Source organism: Papilio machaon, chromosome 1 (assembly GCF_912999745.1).
Source record: "Papilio machaon chromosome 1, ilPapMach1.1, whole genome shotgun sequence".
In the NCBI taxonomy this organism is placed as follows: domain Eukaryota; kingdom Metazoa; phylum Arthropoda; class Insecta; order Lepidoptera; family Papilionidae; genus Papilio; species Papilio machaon.
Genome location: NC_059986.1, coordinates 5,287,670 through 5,309,932, shown reverse-complemented (window position 1 = coordinate 5,309,932; position 22,263 = coordinate 5,287,670). Strand labels below are relative to the sequence as shown.

At 33.9% G+C, this 22,263-nt stretch overlaps 2 protein-coding genes across 2 annotated transcripts; both read left to right on the top strand.

The window, feature by feature from the left end:
• Window positions 1–1,407: 1,407 nt before the first annotated feature.
• On the top strand, window positions 1,408–20,878 carry LOC106710662 (serine-protein kinase ATM). Its single transcript, XM_045680033.1, has 35 exons — window positions 1,408–1,855; window positions 2,595–2,691; window positions 3,253–3,417; window positions 3,665–3,894; window positions 3,973–4,071; window positions 4,324–4,557; window positions 4,897–5,033; window positions 5,190–5,414; window positions 5,776–6,863; window positions 7,407–7,828; window positions 7,901–8,353; window positions 8,628–8,945; window positions 9,236–9,780; window positions 9,867–10,038; window positions 10,226–10,469; window positions 12,791–13,008; window positions 13,281–13,549; window positions 13,629–13,836; window positions 14,204–14,495; window positions 14,584–15,054; window positions 15,134–15,335; window positions 15,477–15,642; window positions 15,978–16,084; window positions 16,277–16,384; window positions 16,474–16,706; window positions 17,058–17,279; window positions 17,406–17,573; window positions 17,701–17,807; window positions 17,886–18,002; window positions 18,396–18,497; window positions 18,662–18,849; window positions 18,987–19,093; window positions 19,176–19,290; window positions 19,448–19,578; window positions 19,915–20,878. Exons 1-35 carry the CDS (start codon window positions 1,652–1,654, stop codon window positions 20,127–20,129), a joined length of 8,379 nt encoding a protein of 2,792 aa, XP_045535989.1. The 5' UTR covers window positions 1,408–1,651; the 3' UTR covers window positions 20,130–20,878.
• Window positions 20,879–21,274: 396 nt separating this feature from the next.
• Window positions 21,275–22,259, top strand: LOC106710705 (B9 domain-containing protein 2). The gene is made up of 4 exons (XM_014502841.2): window positions 21,275–21,432; window positions 21,512–21,637; window positions 21,784–22,009; window positions 22,166–22,259. Exons 1-4 carry the CDS (start codon window positions 21,342–21,344, stop codon window positions 22,257–22,259), a joined length of 537 nt encoding a protein of 178 aa, XP_014358327.1. The 5' UTR covers window positions 21,275–21,341.
• Window positions 22,260–22,263: the final 4 nt, after the last annotated feature.

Sequence of the window (22,263 nt, the reverse complement as noted above, 5' to 3'; positions counted from 1 at the left end):
TATATATTTCAATGTCGGAATCGAAAGTTACTAATCGATTTTCTTTTTTTTCCGAAATAATTATGGCAATCATGCACTTAGACGTTTCAAATTTATTGTGTAGGTAGAGAATGATTAGAGAGTGATTGAGAGAAAACAGAAATTGTTTGAGAGTTAATACTTTTCCTGAAATAAATATTTCAATTTCTGAATCGAAAGTTACAAATCGATTTTCCTTTTTTCCGAATTAAATATGGCAATCATGCACTTAGACGATTCAAATTTATGGTGTAGGTAGAGAATGCTTAGAGAGTGATTGAGAGAAAAGATAAATCGTTTGAGAGTTAATACTTTTTCTGAAATATATATTTCAATGTCGGAATCGAAAGTTACTAATCGATTTTCCTTTTTTCCGAAATAATTATGGCAATCATGCACTTAGACGTTTCAAATTTATTGTGTAGGTAGAGAATGATAAGAGAGTGATTGAGAGAAAAGAGAAATCGTTTGAGAGTTAATACTTTTCCTGAAATAAATATTTAAATTTCTGAATCGAAAGTAAATCGATTTTCCTTTTTTCCGAATTAAATATGGCAATCATGCACTTAGACGATTCAAATTTATAGTGTAGGTAGAGAATGGTTATTGATTGATTTAAAGAAAAGAGAAATCGTTTGAGAGTTAATACTTTTTCTGAAATAAATATTTCAAATTTTGAGATTTGTAAGTTTTTGAAAATCGATTTGTTACTTACGATTCCGAAATTGAAATATTTATTTCAGGAAAAGTATCTACTCTCAAACGATTTCTCTTTTCTCTCAATCACTGCCTAATCATTCTCTACCTACACAATAAATTTGAAACGTCTTAGTGTATGATTGCCATATTTAATTCGTAATAAAAGAAAAATCGATTTGTAACTTTCGATTCCGACATTGAAATATATATTTCAGAAAAAGTATTAACTCTCAAACGATTTCTCTTTTCTCTCAATCACTTTCTTACCATTCTCTACCTACACAATAAATTTGAAACGTCCAAGTGCATGATTGCCATATTTAATTCGGAAAAAAAGGAAAATCGATTTGTAACTTTCGATGCCAAGAATTAAAATATTTATTACAGAAAATGTAAAAACTCTCAAACGATATTTCTTTTCTCTTAATGTCTCTCAAACGACTCTCTAACGATTCGCATTGAAAGAAATAAAAAAAAGTAAAATGAGGGGGCCAACTTCACACTAGAATTTGAAATTGTTTTTACGGAGAAAGTAGGAACTCTCAAACGATATTTCTTTTCTCTCAAACCCTCTCAAACGATTCTCAAACGATTTGCGTAAAAAAAAGTTAAAAAAATTAAAGTGAGGGGGCCAACTTCACGGAGGTACATTTGACATGACATTGGCGATGATATGTTATTATTATTGACATAAACAGGAGCCAGGAGCTACTTTTAAAATAGAGAAACTTACCAAGATCAGGATATTACTTACCAAGATCAGATTTAGTCTTTCGTATATATTGTGTATTATGATATTGTATATTATGATGACAGAAGTGAATCAATTTTATTGAATAAGTTGTTTTCAATGTTTTCCAATGTGAAACCGGTCTTTCCTATTAAATTTTTTTTTCTCTAACTTATCTCGAGCCTATACCCTGGAAAATTTTAAATGATGTCTTTAGAAACTACCGTCAAGGAAATATGCGGAAATTTGTGTTCGAATAAAGCTACTGAGAGAAAACGAAGTGTGGAAACCTTAAAAGATTACCTTACAAGAAATGCAGTTCCTGATTTGCTTTCTGATAATACTCGAAAAAAAGCTGGCTTTTCTTGGAATGATTTATTTGATATTATTACTGACTATTTGTTAAAGGTATGTCTGTCCACGTCACAAAATTAAAGCTGTACATGTTATATGTAATATTATTAGTTTAATTCATAAAGCAACGTTCGCCATGGCTTCTATATGCATCAAGTTATAACCTAGGTAGACCAATTCAAAGGAGTCTTGATCGCACATAAAATTGCTAGACTCTATATTTTGCACTAACATATTTTTTGCAATGTATAAGAGTTATAAATTTGTAATTGCCCATATCTATTCTCCCGTTGTTTCTTAACAAATTATTTTTTATAACCCATTTGCTTGCTGCTTATTTAAGAGTACCACAGATATCATTTATTAACATCAACAATAGTAGTGTTAAATTTAAAATTAAACTTCTTACTAAGTTTCTGCATGTCCACTTCTCCCTTGTTAAAAGATAGGCAATCCAACCATCTGGATGGCTGGCATTAGACAACAGTGCCGTTCTCGCGTTTTTTTTTGCAGTGCATGGTGTGGAATTGTCTGTCCTCTGCGGTATTTCCAAACCAGTATGACTTAGGGTTCCACAAGAAGTGAGTGTATATCTTTCTTAAAGGCCGGCAACACATCTGTAATTCTTCTAGTGTTGTGGATGTCCATGGGCGTCTATAATCACTTTGGTGTTCCCACCGTTCGTTTGCCTCCTTCTCTTATAAAAAAAAAATCGCCATAAGTTACATGAAAATTGTATAATTAGTATATTAGTAATATAAAATAGTACAACTTAATTATTCTGTACTTTCAGGAAGCAGAGAAATATGAATCATCCAAAACATTTCATACTGTAACATATCCATTATGTGTAAGCATACTTCATTTATGTGTTGCTGGTTCTAATAAAGGTAGTACTTTTAATATCTCTTACTCATATTATAAATGCTAATATTTACATGGATGGATGGATGTTTGTTAAAGGGTATCTTCAGAATGATTCAATAGATCTTGATGTAATTAGGAACAGATGTAGAACATATTCTGGAAAAACACATTAGTTACTTACTAAAGTTTTTTTAACTCTGCATGGACAGAGTCTAGGGCAAAGCTCCCCAAACTATTTTGGACAAGTGACCCCCTTTTCCAAAATGAACCGTTACCATAGACCCTCATGGCCAAATTACCTAATTTTAACATAAATTATTATTATAATTATTCATTCTGACTTAGGTCAATAGAAGAAGACAGAGTGAGAATAAGCAATGCTTTAAGTTCAATATCGACCCCAGGGGGTTGATATTGACCACTTTGGGAATCCCTGGATTAGGGTGACAGCTAGTTTAAATATAAATGCTACAAGATGTTTTTTTATTATCCAAAGAATAAAAGAAATCCAGAAAGAAAGAAATTTTGATTGCTTACATATTTTTTTTCGAAAAACCACTATTTTACTATAACTGTTTTTACAGGTAGAGCATATATTAAATGTGATAAGATTATGGATGCAGCTTTGTTTGTATTAAGAAACAAATATTTGACAAATGCAATTGGTGATGCCTATTTGAGCTTGTTGCAGAAATATGTTCTACCTTGTGATAATTATGTTAGCCTTATCACACCAAGCACTTGGGAAGGTAAATTTGTTCTATTTTTATGTAAAATTATAAGCTAAAATTAGAAACTGCTCTTTTAGTCTGGCTGCAAAAAATGTGTAACCATTTTATCATAATATTTACTGCATCTATATTTTTAGGTTTTCAATGATTTCATGTATTGAATTAGTCTAGCAAAACTGAATATTTTTTTATTCTGAGTACTACTTGGAGATGATATTTTTCTTTGTTTAGGAATTATTTTTTTGAACAATATTTTCTTTTCCAGACTTACTAGATATTATTGTAGCCGGATGCCTAGATAAGGTATCTAAATTAGATGATTTCACAAAATTAAAACTTCTTTGGCTTGTAATAAAAAATGCGAAGGAATGTTGTCAGTTTGCATGTTCATTAAGAAATAATTTATCTGACATTACTAAATATTTCCATAAAATAAATAAAAATAAGAAGATGTTAGAAGTTGTTTCTGATATTATTACGTTAATATTAGATGTGGTAAGTGTTGTGTACTTTTTTTAATACTTTGAGTATTTTACAAATAAATTTAATTGTAATTTTTTTATTGTGTTTCAGCTGTATTTAGAAAACCGATTAAGTGTGTGTGAGTTTATTGAAAAGAATCTACCTCTCATATTTGAATTCTATGAACAAAATATGGATGTTAAAAAGAAGGTAAGATTATTTAAATAATTATTTGTAATTTAATTTTCATGCTTTAAAAAAATTGTGTAAAAACATTTAAATATTCTTGTAAAGAAATTGTTATGTAATTCTTTCACATTCACATGACACATTTCAACGCAGCTAAAATTTAGGTTCAAAATTGTTCATAATAATAGTTGCAACATTCTTGTCAGTTTTCTACATCGTTCAAAAGTTGTACTCTAATTTGTTTCTACTTGTATAATATAATGTTTGTTTTAGTCGCAAGTGTTTAACTTATTACATACGTCAATAGCAATTCATCATCCATTAGGACGGATAAAGAATGAGGAATCAGCTCAAGCACATAACTGGGAAGAATGGAATATATGCCTTCAAAGTATCATGGATTTGATAACACTTGAAATAAGTTATATACAAAAGAGCCATAGACACAGTAATACTTTACTAACATGTGCAAATTTTAATCAAGTTTCGGCCATTATGTTTTTCTTGGTAAGCAAATATAATGGACTAGCTGTAGCCCGCGACTCCGTTCGCGATGAATTAAAAAAAAAACCTTTATAAGTAGCCTATGTATTCTTACTGGTTATGTTCTATATTAATGCCAAATTTCATTGAGATCTGTTGAGGCGTTCTGAAGATACATTCAAACAAATATCCATGCATCCATCAATTTTGACGGGACACATTTACTTTTACGGGTGGGTTAGCATGCGTTCATATTATAATCTAATCCTTTTTTTTGTGCTGAGGAAATCTCAAACAACCGCTAGTTTAATGGAATAATTTAGGCAGTGTAATTTTACAGTTAGTGATATGTATTCTTTGCAGACTTTCAAAATGTCGACACATAATATTGATGTGAATTGCGATGGTGAAAGAGCGGCAAAGAGACCTAGAACAACTGTCAGTATAAATCAAACATTTAAGGATTTAATAGGAGAGTTCAAGCAAAATCATATACCCTGGTAATTTGCATATTTATTTTAATCCTCAACACTGTAATGTACTTCTGATTTTTATGTTAGATAACATTTAAAAAAATCTTTATTTATTTTTAATGAACAAGTACATTTCTTGAAGAAGCATCAATTGAAATGTTAAGATTTAATTTATTTTTTTAGGATAGGTATAACAGAAGTGTATGTGAAACATTTCGGATGTTCATTATCAATAATTGATTATGAAATATTGCTTAAAACTTTAGAAGAATTTGTTAGCACTAACAAAATCAATGAAATTTGGTGTATATTTGAATCTTTAACTTGTCAAGTTTTGAAAAATTTAAAAGCATTAAAAGATGGTGCTTTTATAGAACATGTGAATTCATTGTGGATGACTTGTGTAAGGTAAATAATCAATATAGTATACTAGCTTTTACCCGCGACTCCGTCCGCGCGGAATAAAAAATAGAAAACGGGGTAAAAATTATCCTATGTCCATTTCCTAGTCCTAACCTACCTGCCCACCAATTTTCAGTCAAATCGATTCAGCCGTTCTTGAGTTATAAATAGTGTAACTAACACGACTTTCTTTTATATATAGATTTAATTTGTAAAACGTATATTAGATTTTTAAATTGTTGTTAAATCTTGTAACTTAATAATTGATGATATATGGCAATCCATAATTTATTATTATGTGTTGCCACATATGTTTTTCTTTTTTTACATACAGTGTTGCAATTTTGTAACCTAAAAATATTTTCAGAAATTCGACAAGTGGTATTTCATCTCATATAGCAGCAATTCATGGTGTACTCCAAACAATTTTATCATTGAATATCTTGGATTATATGAGCATTAAGCCATTATTACTAATGTACTATGAAAAAGGAATGCCTATCAGTGACAGCAGTGTTCAAACTTTGAATATATTATTTAGAAAGTTTTACAGCAAGTGTTGTTACAACTATGGTCGTACGAAATGCTTTAAATGGTTTATAAATGGCCGAGTAACACAACTATATGTGGTAACACTGAGAGATTTATTTTTAACTTTATTGCTAAATGACAACATTAGTAATAATGTTAAAAGTATTGGTTGTGTAGAAAATGAAACTTTACATCATATTTTATTTAATACAGTCGATAAAAGTATTTTATATGCAGACTTTGAATTAGAAATATCAAAACCAGAATTAAAAAATGAATGTATTCGTCAAGCTTTAGAAATAAATGACGAAATGAATTATCAAGTAATAGAATATTTGCAAGAAAAACTTATGGAATGTAATGAGAAGATTGAGAGCAAAGACTTTGATCTTTTAGAATGTTTAAAAATTTTAAAAGTAACATTAACATATTTAGATATTGCATTAAAATACAATTACAATAAAGTGTTAAATGAACAAATATATGATAATTTTAAAAGCATTCTCAAAACTGCATATACTGTGTCATCAAAAACATTGAAAAGCGGAATACAAATAAGTGAAAAGAATGCTCTACTTAAAACATTACAACCGATACTACTTGAGGAATATGATACAGTATTGAATAATGATGTAAGAACGTGTATTGATAATGATTTCTTTCATTGCATTAATGAAATTTTAAACAGCGATGTTCCTTCAGACGATGATGACAGTGACACCGACATGAGTTACAATGTCTTAAAGCATAATTGTATATTTTTCTTAGCAGCGTATTGTAAAAAGAATCTTAATTATAGAGACGAACTCCTCGAATTGATTCTAAATCCAAAGTTATATAATTTCTCTTCTTCATTGGATGTAGATTTTGCTTTAAAATGTATAAGGTTTTTGAATCAATCAGATATTGAAGATGCTCCTATAGGTAATTTTTTATTAATTACTAGCCTGCGATTCTGTCCGCGCGACTTTAAAAACAAATTTCACGTAACTTATGCGTTCTTTCAGACTATGTTCTACATCTTTGCCAAATTTCATTAAGATCCATTAAGCCGTTCCGGAGATACCTTCAAACAAATATCCATCCATCCATCCATCTATCCATCTAAACATTGGCATTTATAATATTAGTATGACTATTATATTTACTTCAGCCAGATTACTAATTATACTTACATTTCCAACTGATAAATTTTACAAGCTTTTATTTAATTTCACCTTTTCCCATGTTTCTTATCAAATCTGCCAAATTAAATTTCATTCCCTATTACCTCCCTTCACTTCATTTTCCTATTATCAATTGAGCTGAAACTTTGGATACGTATGGTGAACGTTGGAACTTAGTAATAAAACGACACAACCTTTTCGAGTTAGTTTTTTTACATTTTTAATCCTTTGAACTAAACTACTACATGAACTACTAACATGAACATAATAAAAACTAGACTTTTTTATTTATTTATTTCAGAATTAACATTTGTATTAATGCAATCGATGTGCAAAGATTTGTTTCGTAATTCAAATGCGACTGCAGCCATTCTAAAAACTTTATTACAAATAATGAATAGAGTTTGGCAACACGGCGATAACATGCGTCGAAATTGTTTAATAATGGTTAAAAGTTATTTACATAGATGTGAAAATATGTACTACCCACCTGAAGTAGCCGCTCTAGTATATGAATGTACGACTAAAATTATTATATTAAACTACAAAGATACCAACCCTATTGAACTAACGTTTAAAGATGTTTTAATTGACAAAATAAAGGGGAATATACACTCTATAAGGTTGTATTGTGGGTACTTGATAAATGAAATGACAGAAGCCTTTACAGATGAAGATGAATTATCCTGTTTATTAAATTTAAAGGATTTATTTACTGTTGTGGTAAGTATTTCTTATTATTTTTTTGTCTCATCCGACATCGCGTACTCTTATTGTACAAATTTTATTTTTAAGCTATCAAATGAAAAGGAAACAATTCTAAAAGACGAACTTAATAACAGAACTGCAACCGTATTGCATACATATTATGTTTTGGCGCTTAATAAACCTTCGAGGATACATCGAATAGTGCAAGAAATTGTATTCCTACAACGGGAAAAATCTCTGGATAAGCAAACTGTGAAAAAAGTCTTGAATATTATTTTGAATAAAGTAATGCAAAATACTATTGATAATTATCTAGATCAGAATATACTATGTTTATTGCAATGTTGGCTCGAAAAGAAGTTACCTTTAGACAATTTTCCTTTGTACTTATTCAATTACGACAGTGATGATTTATTTTACAAAAAATATATGAATTGGTTAGTATCCGCCGATATACTGTGGCGTCATCAGGGTAACTTGCAGAAAAGCGATATGATGAGAAAATTTAAACAGATACAATCAGAGGAAACCATTTTGGAGGTAATATATCAAGATATATCAAAATTATGTAATAAATGGTTACATACATCATTATTGGTATTTAGATAATTTAAACCCCCCATATACATTATGCAAAAGCATATTCGAGTAATTATGTTTCTTAGTTTTTCAAAATAAGTTAAAAATGAAACATGGGTCAAAAATGGTTCACTTTTGCATAATGCGTAATAAGGGAGTTAAAATTTCGGTCTCAAAAACCCACTGTTAGTCTTTAATTGGTCGATAAGTTGTTGACATATAATATTTTTTTTAGGAAAGCTTTTGCAGTATCATTATATTGAGTTTGCCGTACATCGTGAATGAAAAATACAGTTTGAGTGTTAACAAATTTAGTTGCAAAGAATCAACGAGTGCAGCTTGCAGGATGTTTCAGCAAATGAGACAGATGCTGCAAAGTGAGACGTGGTCCAAACTGTTCGTTGAGAACATGGACCAACTTGTGTTGCTGACAGCTCTACATTTGAAAGATTACGCTGATGCTAAACAAACTTTTGACTTTGAGGTACCAAAAAGTGTTGAATCATTCACTTATCCAAAGGAAATATTCTGTGGAATTCTGAAGTATTTTGGAGTAAGTATGTTTATTTACTAATTTATCGTTTAATAGATGCAAATTAACTGTTATCACAAGCAAAAACAATCTATTTATGATATTCCTGGCATAGACTCACTGGCGCCAGTTGACAGAACTGATTTAGAGCGCTGCTGTCCTACTCTTCTAGCATAATGTATCCCAGCGAAGCACTATGGCACTCTGAAGTCAAAGTTCACATTCAGAAAGTGCATTTATCCTTTAGCCCTAGAAATAATCTGCCTTTCCGTTTTCATATTTCTATACTTATTGTAATTATTTTGTTTTAGGAGCTTATTGATGATAACATTTTGGAATGTTTCTGTAAAGATCAGCCACTCGCTATGTTAAAAATTTTATTCACGCTATGGGAGTTAGTTCTATCCGAAAAGATCTTTGCTTTCAAGGTCATGTCGTTACATACCTTCATAGTTTATATCGAGAATATACCTTTAGGTTTTCCATCAGATGTAATTATATTTAATTTTTCGTGCATCAATATGTCCAAGGCTATTAAGGAGACAAAGAGCCAAAAAGAATTAGATGCTTTCTCTAAAGCTCTTTTTAGGATTTTAAAGCGTGTTTGTGCAAATAAAAATAAGGTTCTTCAAAAGGAGACAGTTGCACAATTATTATCGATACTGTCACTTAAAAAACACGAAACTCCTGAATGTAATGGAGTTTACAAATATGTGATAATGAATTTTAAAAATTTCGACGATGACATGCAAGCTTTGTATATCGTGTTAACAGAAATTGGTACTGAAACATGTCTCACAGAAACAAACTTCTTGGAAAAATTGCAGAAATATGAACGTAATTTATCATATGCAAGGTAAATAAGATTAGAATTTGATAGATTTAGAAGAAGAAAATATTATATTTAGAAATATCTTAACACATAATGGTAAAAATTTTCAGCACTGCAACACTATCCAGTATGAGAAAGTTTCTTAGTGCGCACAAGAAATTTTTAAGCGCCGCATTGAACAAATTTGATAATAAAGGATTTTCTGAAGATTGTGAAGACAGTGTGATACATAATATCATAGTAGCATTATGTAAAATTTTACGGACGACGTTAGACGAAAAGGTTAACAATAATTAAATTAAAACATTTACATATACACTAGTATGTGCCCGCGACTCCTCACGATCTGTTGAGTCGTTCTGGAGATACCTTCAAACAAACATCCATCCATCCATTTAAACATTCGCATTTATGATTTCATTTATTATTCTATTAATTTAATCTCTGAAGTTAATGTTTTTTTTCTTAGATGATTGTGGAAGCGAGTAATTGTCTTGCGGAAGTCGGGACATACGATTTAAAAACATTAGTAACAGTACCGCCAAAGGATACGACACAGCTCGTCAATATGAAGCCAACACAATACTTCGCGATAACAGTGGTTAAAGCACTGTTAGAAATAATATTTAACGAAAACCCGACTGTGAGTGAGAAAGTGTCCAAAGCATTATTACATCTGATGAAATTTAAAGATGGCCAATTAATTAATATAGGTAAGGTCCAATAAAAATTTCAAACAAACTACAGAAAAAGTTGATAACATTTTTGTTAACACGTTCAATACCACTACGATTTTCATATACAAAATAAACTCGTAGAGGATCGGTGGCGATAAACGTGTTAAAATGAAAAGTTCTAATTGAAATATTATATTAAAAACTTTTACTTATGGTCCGGGAGCTAGGTGCATTTTTTTGTTAATTATTTCCTCTCGAGCGAAACTTCGTAAAATGCATAAGGGACTTATACTATGAATACTCGCGACCGTGAGCTGCGACTAGGTGGGTGGGGTGGGCAGTGGCAGCCTCCCAAACATGGAGAAAGAAAAAATTTTTTCAGTCGTTTCCTCTCATTTGAAAATTTATCAGAGTATAGTTTATGTTGTATTTTGAAAGAAAAACATAGTCAGCTGACCATAACACGGTGGATTATACGTCAGCTGACTGTGCTAGTGTAATGTAAAGTGTGTCGTCACAATATCCGCGCTAGTATAGGGTGTCTCAGTAAGAGTGCACTTTTTAAAATTGGAATATTTTTTTTTTCGTGCAAGTGGCGAGTCTGAAATTTTACAGTTGTCACCTTTGTTTATTCCGATTATTAAAAAAGGTGCGCTTTTCGAAAGAACAACGCGTTATAATTGTGAAAACTTATTACAAAAATGGGAAAAATTACAGCCGAGAAACTGCACCTAATGTGTCAACCATTCGAAGAGTGATCAAAAAATTGATATGATAATAAGAATCCTTTGCGCAACGTACCGGTCGGTCTCTGAAAACATTGCTGCTGTAAACGAGAGTGTCGCCGAAAATCCGAAAACATCAATACAACATCGTTCTCAACAACTTACAATTTCACAATTTTTCGAAAAAAGTCATTTTCTCCGATGATCCATATGGATCCATGAATGGCTTCGTGAATACACAAAATTGTCGAATTTGGGACTCATAAAATTCTCATGCAATCCATGAGAAACAAATGCACCCCACAACGAGTAACTGTCTGGTGCAGATTTTGGTCAGGCAGCGTGATTGGACCTTACTTTTTTGAAAATGAAGCCGAAATTGCAGTGACTGTGAACGGCATTCGTTACAGGAATATGATTACGGACTCCTTGTGGCCTCAACTGAACGGTATGAATCTGGACAACATGTGGTTTCAGCAGGACGGCGCAACCAAATCCAACGCGTCATCGGTGAGATACAGCCACATATCTGTGCAAAAGTCATGGAAAAATTCATGAAAAGAGTAATGGCCTGTCATCGGAGCCGTGGGGGTCATTTGCCAGATTTTTAATTCCATACTTAATCGGAACATGTCTTCTTTACAATACAATAAAAATATCACAACTCTGTCATAAAATACTTGTTTTTATTTTAAAATGAAAAAGTGCACTCTTACTGAGACACCCTTTATATACAATATACTTAAGAAACGTTATTTCCTCCCGGATGAAAATTTATCAGAAAATTGTTAAATACTCTAGTAAATAATAAAAAAAATCAGCTAGCTGTAAGTAAAGGGAAAAGTCGTCAGCTGATAAGTTTCAGTGGGTCATAGATGCTATTGCGTTACACCTTTCAAGGTGCCAGCTGACAAACTTTCCACCGAGATACAGCAAGCTGACATTAATTTTCATTCATAGTAGCATAAAAACGATCACCAGGTAAATTTTTAGTTGAGAGGAAATCACTGAAAAATAAATTTTTTTTTCATGTTAAGGAGTCAGCTGACGTATAATCCACCGTGTTATGGTCAGCTGACTATGTTTTTCTTTCAAAATACTACATAAACTATACTCTGATAAATTTTCAAATGAGAGGGAATGACTGAAAAAAAATTTTTTTTCTGCATGTTTGGGAGGCTGCCACTGCCCACCCCACCCACGGAATCGCAACTGACGGTCGCAAGTATTCATAGTATAAGTCCCTTATGCAATTTACGAATTTTCGATTGGGAGGGACTTGGTCATGAAAATCTGTGGCTGGCTTCCGGACCATTTCAAGGTGCCAGCTGACAAACTTTCCACCGAGATACAGCAAGCTGACATTAATTTTCATTCATAGTAGCATATAAACGATCACCAGGTAAAATTTTATTTGAGAGGAAATTACTGAAAAAAAAATTTTTTCTTCATGTTTGGGAGGTTGCCACTGCCCACCCCACCCACGGAGTCGCAGCTGACGGTCGCGAGTATTCATAGTATAAGTCCTTTATGCATTTTACGAATTTTCGATTGGGAGGGGATTGGTCATGAAAATCTGTCGCTGGCTCCCGGACCATTATCTATCCGAAAATAATCTTTTCTTGTTTTCAGAATGGGGTGTTCCCCAGAGTCAAATATTAAAATGTCTTATGCCATCAACATGCGAATCCTTCGCTCAGTTTAAAGTTCGAAGTGTATCTACAGATTGGACCCCTGCTACCGATGAAGATCATTTTCAATGGATAACTCGGGTCACAGTAGATCTGTTACAGACGTTAGAATCACCACTAAATTATCTTAGTTCTCTACGAACTTTATGCAGGCTAAAGGTATCTCTTCGAGTACATTTTATTTAAATAGGTTAATTATAGGACTCGGGTGATTTTGTGGCAAAGCTGAAACTGACCAGACTTTTAAATATTAGAAAACACTTATCTAAATTCTTAACTTTTACGAATGCTACTTAATTTAATATTTACTCTTTTGCCGATGACTTTAAAAATGGTTAGTACCTAAAGCTAGAACAGTCATTATATGTGGAACTATGTCGTTTTTAAATATAAGTAAAAGCGTTGATAAATTATATCGTTGACTGTTACAGCCCACTATATGTCCAAAAATCCTACCTTCACTGGTAGGATTATTACTGGAGCACTCATCGGAAAATTTAAAGCAAATCATCGGGCAACAAATAAATACGGTCTTCAATTACATTTGGTGCAGAAGTTTCAATGATAGCACCACGGCCAGCGAGGATAGCACCGTCTCCAAGCTATCGAACATTCTAGACCACGACCAGAAGATGATAGTGCACTACTTATTGGACGTGGTCAACGCTATACGCCTGCAGACGAATCATCTTAAAATACGGCATGTATTATTTTTGTAAATTGTCACTTTACTATCCTTCTGTCATTTTTCATTTTTATTTGAGACATACTGTATATAGGAAGTGTCGAGACGCGGATACGTTAAGGTATTTGAAACTGGAATACGACAAGTTGTCGTGGGCGGCGACAGTTGCGGACAAGAACATAGCGGCCATCTATTACGCGGAGCTGTGGGCGGCCGCGCACAATGACGACGTGCCTCCCGCCTCGCCCGACCTCACCGCCTGTCTGCCCGGCGGGGAACATGTGCAGAGGATACTCAGGAATGTATGTTATATATTATATATTTACTTTTTTAATATATCAAATAAACTAGGCTTTGCCATGTGTTACTCGAGACTATATTCTATATCTATGCCCTATTTACATAAGATGTATTAAACCAAAGTTTTCGACTAAACATTTAAATCAAACGTATCCTAAGGGAAACCGTACACATTAACGGGATTATAGGTAGCCTATATGTTCTTCTAGACTTTCTTGCTACATTTATACCAAATTTCATCTACATCCATGGTTTTGGAGATACCTTCTAACAAACATTCATCCATACATATTCAAATTTATAATATTAGTAAAATTAGCCTTTTTATAAGTCTAAATATAAGTAAATTTCATTAACACTATATTACAGTGCTTTGTTTCAATTGGAGAACTAGACGCAATAGACGGTTGCGGCACCGCCCACTTGACAAGTGAGGATGAGAGACGCAAACACTTGTTGCACACGGGCCAGTACGCGGATGCCTTGCTCTTGCACGACATCGTCCTCTCCCACGGCAATCAGTCTGACAACCGTTTGCAGCACGGCGTCGTCATGTCCCTACATAAGTCTGGCATGCATCATTTAGCTCTACAGTATATTAAATCTTTCCCCGAAAACGAAGAGTTGAACGACGTTAAATTCGATTGTTTAGCTTACCTTGGTAAGTCTTTCGTGACAGGAAACACTTCATAATAATTATGAGATGGTAAAGTATACGGCCAGACATTTTCTCATTCGTTTTGTTGTAGGCGATTGGAGTGAAATAGTCGATACTAAAGAACTAGAAGAAAAGACAAATCAACCTCTATGGAATCCCGATGTTGTTATAAAATCGCTAAAATATGCATGTCTAAAGGAAAGTTTGAACGCGGACCCTAATCAAAACTTCGAAGCTAGGTTAGAACAGGCACTAAATAGAGCGAAATTGGCCACTTCGAAATTGTGCCGCATTCTCAATATGGAGAACTGTCAAAGCGTTTACAAAGTGGTCGCAAATTTACATTTACTGTGTGATATACAAGACTATTGTTCACTGAGGTGCGGTCACACAGACCTCACGGACCTGCTGGATCGTTGGCAAGTTGATAAACTACCGTCATTTAAAGATTTCCGCCATCTCGAAACTCTTCTGTCACAACGGAGTCTTATACTAGAACATGCTGCTAAACATTATGAACGTTTCTCTAATAATATTATGGATTTGCAGTTGCAGTATGTCGGTTCGTATAAACGACTTATTTCTAGTTACTTTAAAAACCTGTTTAACATGTTTATTGTAACTTAATTTTGTATTTATAGAAATGGGTCTCTCTAATCAAAGAGTACAAATGGCGCAACGACTTTTAGATACCGTAAAGAAAATGAAAGCATCAGAAAAAGTTAGTTTACTGGAAAGTCAAGTGGCGTGGGCGAAAGGCCACAAAGACATCGCTCTCGCATCACTGCACGGAGTTGTAACTGACCAATCTAATGACGTCAAATTAGCTGCTATGTGTCTTAGGTATGTCTAAGACTCTTTTTCCGCTAGCGCGACTAGTCACGCGAATGCTTGATCTATACGTAAATAATTATGTACCATTTACACTGGCACTTGAATAACATAGCTTGGAAGAGAGGTCTAATATAAAGTTACTTTTTTCAGACAATACGGACTCTGGATGGCAGAATCTAAGCGAGAAAATGCTAGAGATATAATAACTAAATATTTAGAAAAAAGTCTCGAATTGTTAAATGAAGACGACAATGCAGAGACCAGGTTCAAAGTGTACCATGATATTGCAAGATTTGCTGACTCGGAATATAAACAGGTTAAATAAATGTCAACTGCCTTAGATGAGAATAAATTAAGAAATTAATCCTAAGGGATAGCCTCAATAAACACTTAATGGCTGAGCGTGGCAGTAATTATTGCAAATTTAATGACCCGTCACATTGTATTTCATTTAAAACTAGCTGCCGCCCGCGACTTAAAATTTTATTTATTACATTTTAAAAAAAAAAACGTAATTCCGTAATTCTACATCTATGCCAAATTTCATAGAGATCTGACGAGCCGTTCTGGAGATACCTTCAAACAAACATCTATCCATACATCCATCTATCCAAACGTTCGCATTTATAATAGTAAGATTTCCTATTTCAGATTGTCTCGTATATGAATTCAGCTATTTTTGAGAATAAAGTAAAATGTATTGACAGTATGAAAGGGACCGCCGCCTCTCTTAAAGGTTCACAGACGTCTTTAACAAAGTGAGTATATATTATGAAACATTTTCTATAGGGTAACATTAAAATTTAAATAAGATTAGAAATTGTCTGATGAAGCATCACCAGTAAAACGCGATACTATAGAACCTGGTGTGTCGCAAGTAATACTTGGCAACTTTTACTATAGACCATGAAATTTGTATGACATATATATGTAAAATTATGATATTTCAGAGATGAAAGAAAAGCTTTGTTTACAAACGATCGTTTCATGCAGTTAGACGAAGCTGAGGTCTCCAATACGAGAGCAGAAAAGAAAAGTTTCCTCAATTTAGCTCTAAGGTACATTAACAACAATTCAATTTATTCAGGGTTGGAGTAAAAGTCTCGCTGGAATTTTTAAATAAATTTTACTTTGTTTTTATTTTTAGATACTACATGTTGTCATTGAAGCACTGCGAAGACAACAACTTATCAATATTCCGAGTGATATCATTGTGGTTTGACAATCCTGACTTTGAGTTTAGTGATTCATCTGCGTCCAGCTTCCGTGACCTGCTGAATGCTATACCATCGTGGAAGTTCATCACCGTACTGCCTCAGTTAGCTCCGCGCCTCACTACAGATAGAAGTAGCTTCGCTAAATATCTCAAAGAAGTTTTAGGTAATTACTATTGTGGGAGTATAAAATTTTAATTTGGTTGTCATAAGGTCCCTCCAGTTCGTTTGTATTGATCTGGACGAAATTTGGTATAGATATAGAACAGTGTCTGGAAAAATAGGCTAGTAAGGTTTTTTTTTTTACTTCCACGCGGACGAAGTCATGGGCTAAAGCTAGTAAGTAAAAAATAACGCTCTATTAATCTGCAAGTATATGTGTATTGTCGACATATTTTCCCTCAAATACAACATTTCCTTATAATTAAATTTTCGAATTGCAAATATGTAAGAAATGGTATCACATTCCTTAACGAGAGATAAACAAAAACATTAATAACAATCGCTTTGATTGCAGCCAGATGTGCTATAGAACATCCTCACCACACACTGGCCATACTGTTCAACTTGAAGAACTCTGACAAAGACAATGTGATACTGAACGCCAGCAAGGGCGCGCAGCCGACACGCCCGCCGGGGGCGGAGCCCCGCGTCCTCGCCGCGGACGCGCTCGTGCGGGAACTCTCGCAGAGACCTCACTTAGCCACGATCATATCACAAATGGAACTACTCTGTGACGGTAAGATTTTTTTCACAGTTGACATGTTTCAATACTAGGTTTTTTTGAGTTGAAAGTGAACTTGCCAGGCGAGTCGATATCAATGAATGAAAATAATCTGTCTAATCTGAATACAATTTTGTTTAGCTTTCATCAGCTTCGCGTATTTAACGCCGAAAATGAGCAACGGCAAGCCGCAGAGACAGGCGATACCCGCCGCGGAGCCGCTCGCCAAGCTGCGCCACCTGGACGCCCTGCCCATACCCACACTCACTATACCCATATGTCACAACGGAGACTACTCTACTTTACCCAGTAAGTATCTATAAGTTGCGGAGTATAAGTTATTCGCATATTCGAGCAATTCATGGAAAGTAGCTAAAGGTGGTGAAAGGTGAAATGTAACCACAAAATTTTAAAAGACTTTTCGATTTTTCTTTAGATATAACGACGTTTGATAACCATTTCGAGTTAGTTGGTGGTATAAATTATCCGAAGAAAATTTCATGTCGCAGTTCAGATGGGAAATGCAGAATTTTATTAATAAAGGTACATAATGTCTTCAATATTCGATGACATATTTACTTCGAAAGATTGATTATTTTATTAAAAATAAAATGTTTTCAGGGCGAAGATGATTTAAGACAGGACGCGGTAATGCAACAAGTATTCAATATTGTTAACACGCTGCTCGAAAATAATCCGATCACTAAGAAGAATAAACTTTTAATACGCACATACAAGGTACATACAATAATTTAATATAGTCTACGGATTGTTATTAACATTTGGACACTTCTATCAATGGGGAGAAAAACTAAAAGCTCTAAGTAGGTGGCGCTAGCACTAAGAGTGGGTTGTCATCAGTCATTTGTCAAAGTTTTTACACGTCATTTTGAATGAAAATGTATTTTTTGTTTAAATAATTCATGAAGTATCTTAAAAATTTCTTATTTTTGATTTTTTTTGAGTGAAACTACGTCGTTGCTATGACTACCGTCCACAGAGTACTTTGTATATAAAATGCTATTTGTAAAAAGGCAGTTTTTCTTCCCATTAATTGCTTGCCCATTGCTTCTTTATAGTTAATATTTTTCGTTTTTACATTTGTAAATGAATATAAATATAAATTTGCAGGTGGTGCCTATGTCGCGGCGGTCGGGTGTGCTCGGCTGGTGCGAGGGCACCACGCCGCTGGGAACTTATTTGCGGGACGCGCACATTCGATATAGACCCAAAGTACAAAAAAATTATATTAACAGTTCGACACCTTGTCGACTCATTAATTAGACATTTATGAAACATACTATACTTATTATAAATTTGTACAGAGATTTTCTTTACTCACTTTTATTTTAGCTAAATAAATACTACAGAAATTAATATAGGTGATACTTTTGTAGGACATAACTCCCGAAGCCGCTCGAGCTAAGATGAAGACGTGTCAGGACAGTCGCAAGTCAAATCAGGACAAACTGCGAGTGTTTATGGAAATCCTCGCCAACTTCAAGCCGGTCTTCCACAACTTCTTCACTGAGCACTACCACGACCCCATCACATGGTACGAACGTAGACTGGCCTACACTAGAAGGTGAGACATTATCACTAGCTGGCGCTCGTTGGTTTTTTCCATATAAATTAATTAAAAAAAAAATCGTACTCAATCACTTATGTTGAAAAGTGTTATCGTCATTATAAAAAATTTTTAAATTTTCATGTGTTTTCCAGTGTTGCCACATCGTCAATGGTTGGATATATTCTAGGTTTAGGCGACAGACATGTTCATAATATTTTGATAGACGAGACGACCGGCGAGGTGGTTCACATTGATTTCGGTAAAATTGTTGAATATTTATATTTTATTTTAGCAAATACGTAATTAATATATATTGTTGTATGCAATTTTTTCTATTTTAGGTATTGCGTTCGATCAAGGAAAAGCTTTGCCCACTCCAGAAACTATACCTTTCCGATTAACACAGGACATTATCTCAGGTTTTGGATGCTGCGGAATTGAAGGAATATTCAGAAGGTATTTCTCATTGATAAAGTGACGGACAACTTATGTTGCTTAAAATAAACACTAAGCAAAAGGTTTAACAAAAAAAAAACTAGCAACAAGTACTAGCGAACGATTGAAGAATATTTTTTCAAGAACCTAACCTCAAAATGTTATTTTTTTCTTGTAGGTGCTGCGAGAAAACGTTGCAGCTGTTGCGCGACAACCAGGAGACGTTACTGACCATTCTACAAGTTCTTCTGTGCGACCCGCTTTACTCGTGGACTGTCAAGGGTGCCTTGAAGAAGACTACAGCACGCTGTAAGTATGATATTTGTTTAGTGACTATATAAGTTTTATTATATATTTTCATACCTTTTTTAACTAACCGACGCAGAGTGTGCTTAAAGTTTTCCCTTATCACATTTATTGTTGTTTAATTACTTTAATTGTCCGCTATTGAAATGTAGTTCACCATCTTCAGTAATTTTTCTCAGAAGTTTTATAGCGATATGATTTTTAGTTTTTATTTTAACTATTTTTTATGTACTATTTAGATTTTCTATTCTACATCATATAAACCTATATTCTATAATAAGTTATGCGGTAGAAGAGTACAAGTTTAATTATAATAAGTATTAATTTATGTTGGTATAGCAGTGGTAGGGGAGAAGGAGAAGGAGAGGGAGAGCGGTGCGGGGTCCGGGCTGGCGGAGCGCGCGCTGCTGTCGGTGTGCGGCAAGCTGAGCGGCGCGGAGGGCGGGGCGGGGGGCGGCGTGGCGGTGGCCGGCCAGGTGGCGCGTCTGCTGCACGCCGCCACAGACCCCGCCAACCTCTCCAGGCTCTTCCCCGGCTGGCAACCCTATCTCTAAATACTGCTACGTCTAGCTAGTCCATGTCGGAGCCTGTCCACGGAACAAGTCAGGCTACAGTACTAAAAGTTGGTAACCCTAAGGGAACAAAGATCAGCAGACATTGATCCCACCGAATTGTTATGCTCTTCTACAGTTTATAATGCTATTTGTTTTACAATGAATAAACTAGTACAATTGCTATTGAGCTCAAAATAGGTGAGAAAAGCTGACAGCCCTAATAAACATTGTTTGTGTCATCCCTGATCTCAAGGATATTGTGGCAGACGGAAGAAATGTGAACTAACAATGTTATCTTGATAGCTTCATATTTTGACCGATAAGGGAGCACATAGCAACTGCACGATATAATGTTGCCATTTTCATAATTTTGAAATTCCATAAAAATATTACGCGTGATAACATGTAGGTTAATTTGTATGTGTTTGTATGTGTCAATTTAAATAATAAGGAATTACTAGATTCTGCTACTATTTAATAGTAGCCATTTTCTATGCCCATGTATGTTTTACATATTTTCCAACATAAATAACCGTGATAACAGCGCCTCTCATCGGGACAGAAATCCTTGTTTGTCTATACCTACAGCTCAGTCAAGTATTCCACAAAAAAAAATAACTAACTTATTTTTGTATTTCATATAAAATTGGCACCAGTGATCACTTTAACAGATTAAATTATAGTTTTCTGTGAAAACAAACATTGTGATACTAAACGAATTTTCCGTCAATATGTATGTATATTAAGTCCAGGACTTGTACCTTTGCATTTAAATATGTGATTTTTATACTTATGAATGTGAATATGTAATAATCATAAACGATTAAAATACAACAATAATAATGCTTGTTATCTATTATTAGTATATATATTTTTTTACTATAAATAGATCTAAAATTTAAATGATGTGAAACATTTGATCTGCTATCGTACCGTACTTTTAATTTGATGTTAAATAAATATTTGATTTAGAAATACCCGTATTTTAATTTTCATCGGCAAATAGGAATTTTTTATCGGTTCTGTCGCAAAGTTAAAAAATATAAAAGAGCGTGGCTTTGTCCATAGACAAGAATGTTGACTTAGAAATTTCGTTTCCATAGCAACGGAATAACAAACAACGCTCAACCAAATATCGAGTTGCGGTGTGACATTTGTAAACTTTAACCAGAATGTGTAAATTAATCATGCTCCGAGGATTATAATAATTTAATGGCGGAGTTGCATTTGTTGGGTGATATACAAGGTGTAACAAATTTTGAAGATTCATCTTCATTGTTTTGTAGATTTTCGTTTCAAGCAGGTACGTATAACGTTTCTATGTTATCGGCTTTATCTTTTTTTTTTTGTTTATATTACTAATGATATTTATACCGCCTAAGGTCCGAACTGGACGTTCATTGCCGGATGCTCAGAGGGACAAACCACATCGGGGAAGCCGAATCATGACAATTATGTTTTTTGGTCTCATCCTATCGACATACACTACGTAACGAAAGGAATCTCAGGTATCTTCTCTTAGCGTTTAATGTTTTACTGCCATACTCAGAAATTTTAATTGGTCGTAACATACAAGGTTCTTATCCTCAGTACGGTAATACATGGAAAAAAATATTTTACAATACATATACATATTTACTTTGTTTCTTTTCAGGTTGGCCAAAAATTAATTTCCAAGTGAGTTGTTTGGATTCGTTAGGACGTTCTTGGATAGTTGGATACGGTTGTTGTAGTATACCGACTGCACCAGGGAATTATGCTGTAAAGGTGCCTTGCTGGGCCCCTGCGCCTACCACCATCACGGATAGAATTAGACAATACTTTCTCGGAGGATCACATCAAATCACACAAACTGATGTCATTAGCTTAGGTGTTGATAGGTACGTGTGATATGTCATCTTCCTGTATCTTATCCCACTTATGTAGGGTGGGCGCAACAGTTTTCGGCCACCAAATTCCGCTCGGTCATTTCAGTCGTCATCCTTCGTGATCAATTTTATATATTGTGAATTTTTTTTAATCAAATTTTTTTACAGATATAAGTTAACTACTCAATCAAAAGGCAATATAGAATTAAATATAGACGTTATATTTAGGAATTTCACTCAATTCGGTGTAGAATATAAGTAGAAAA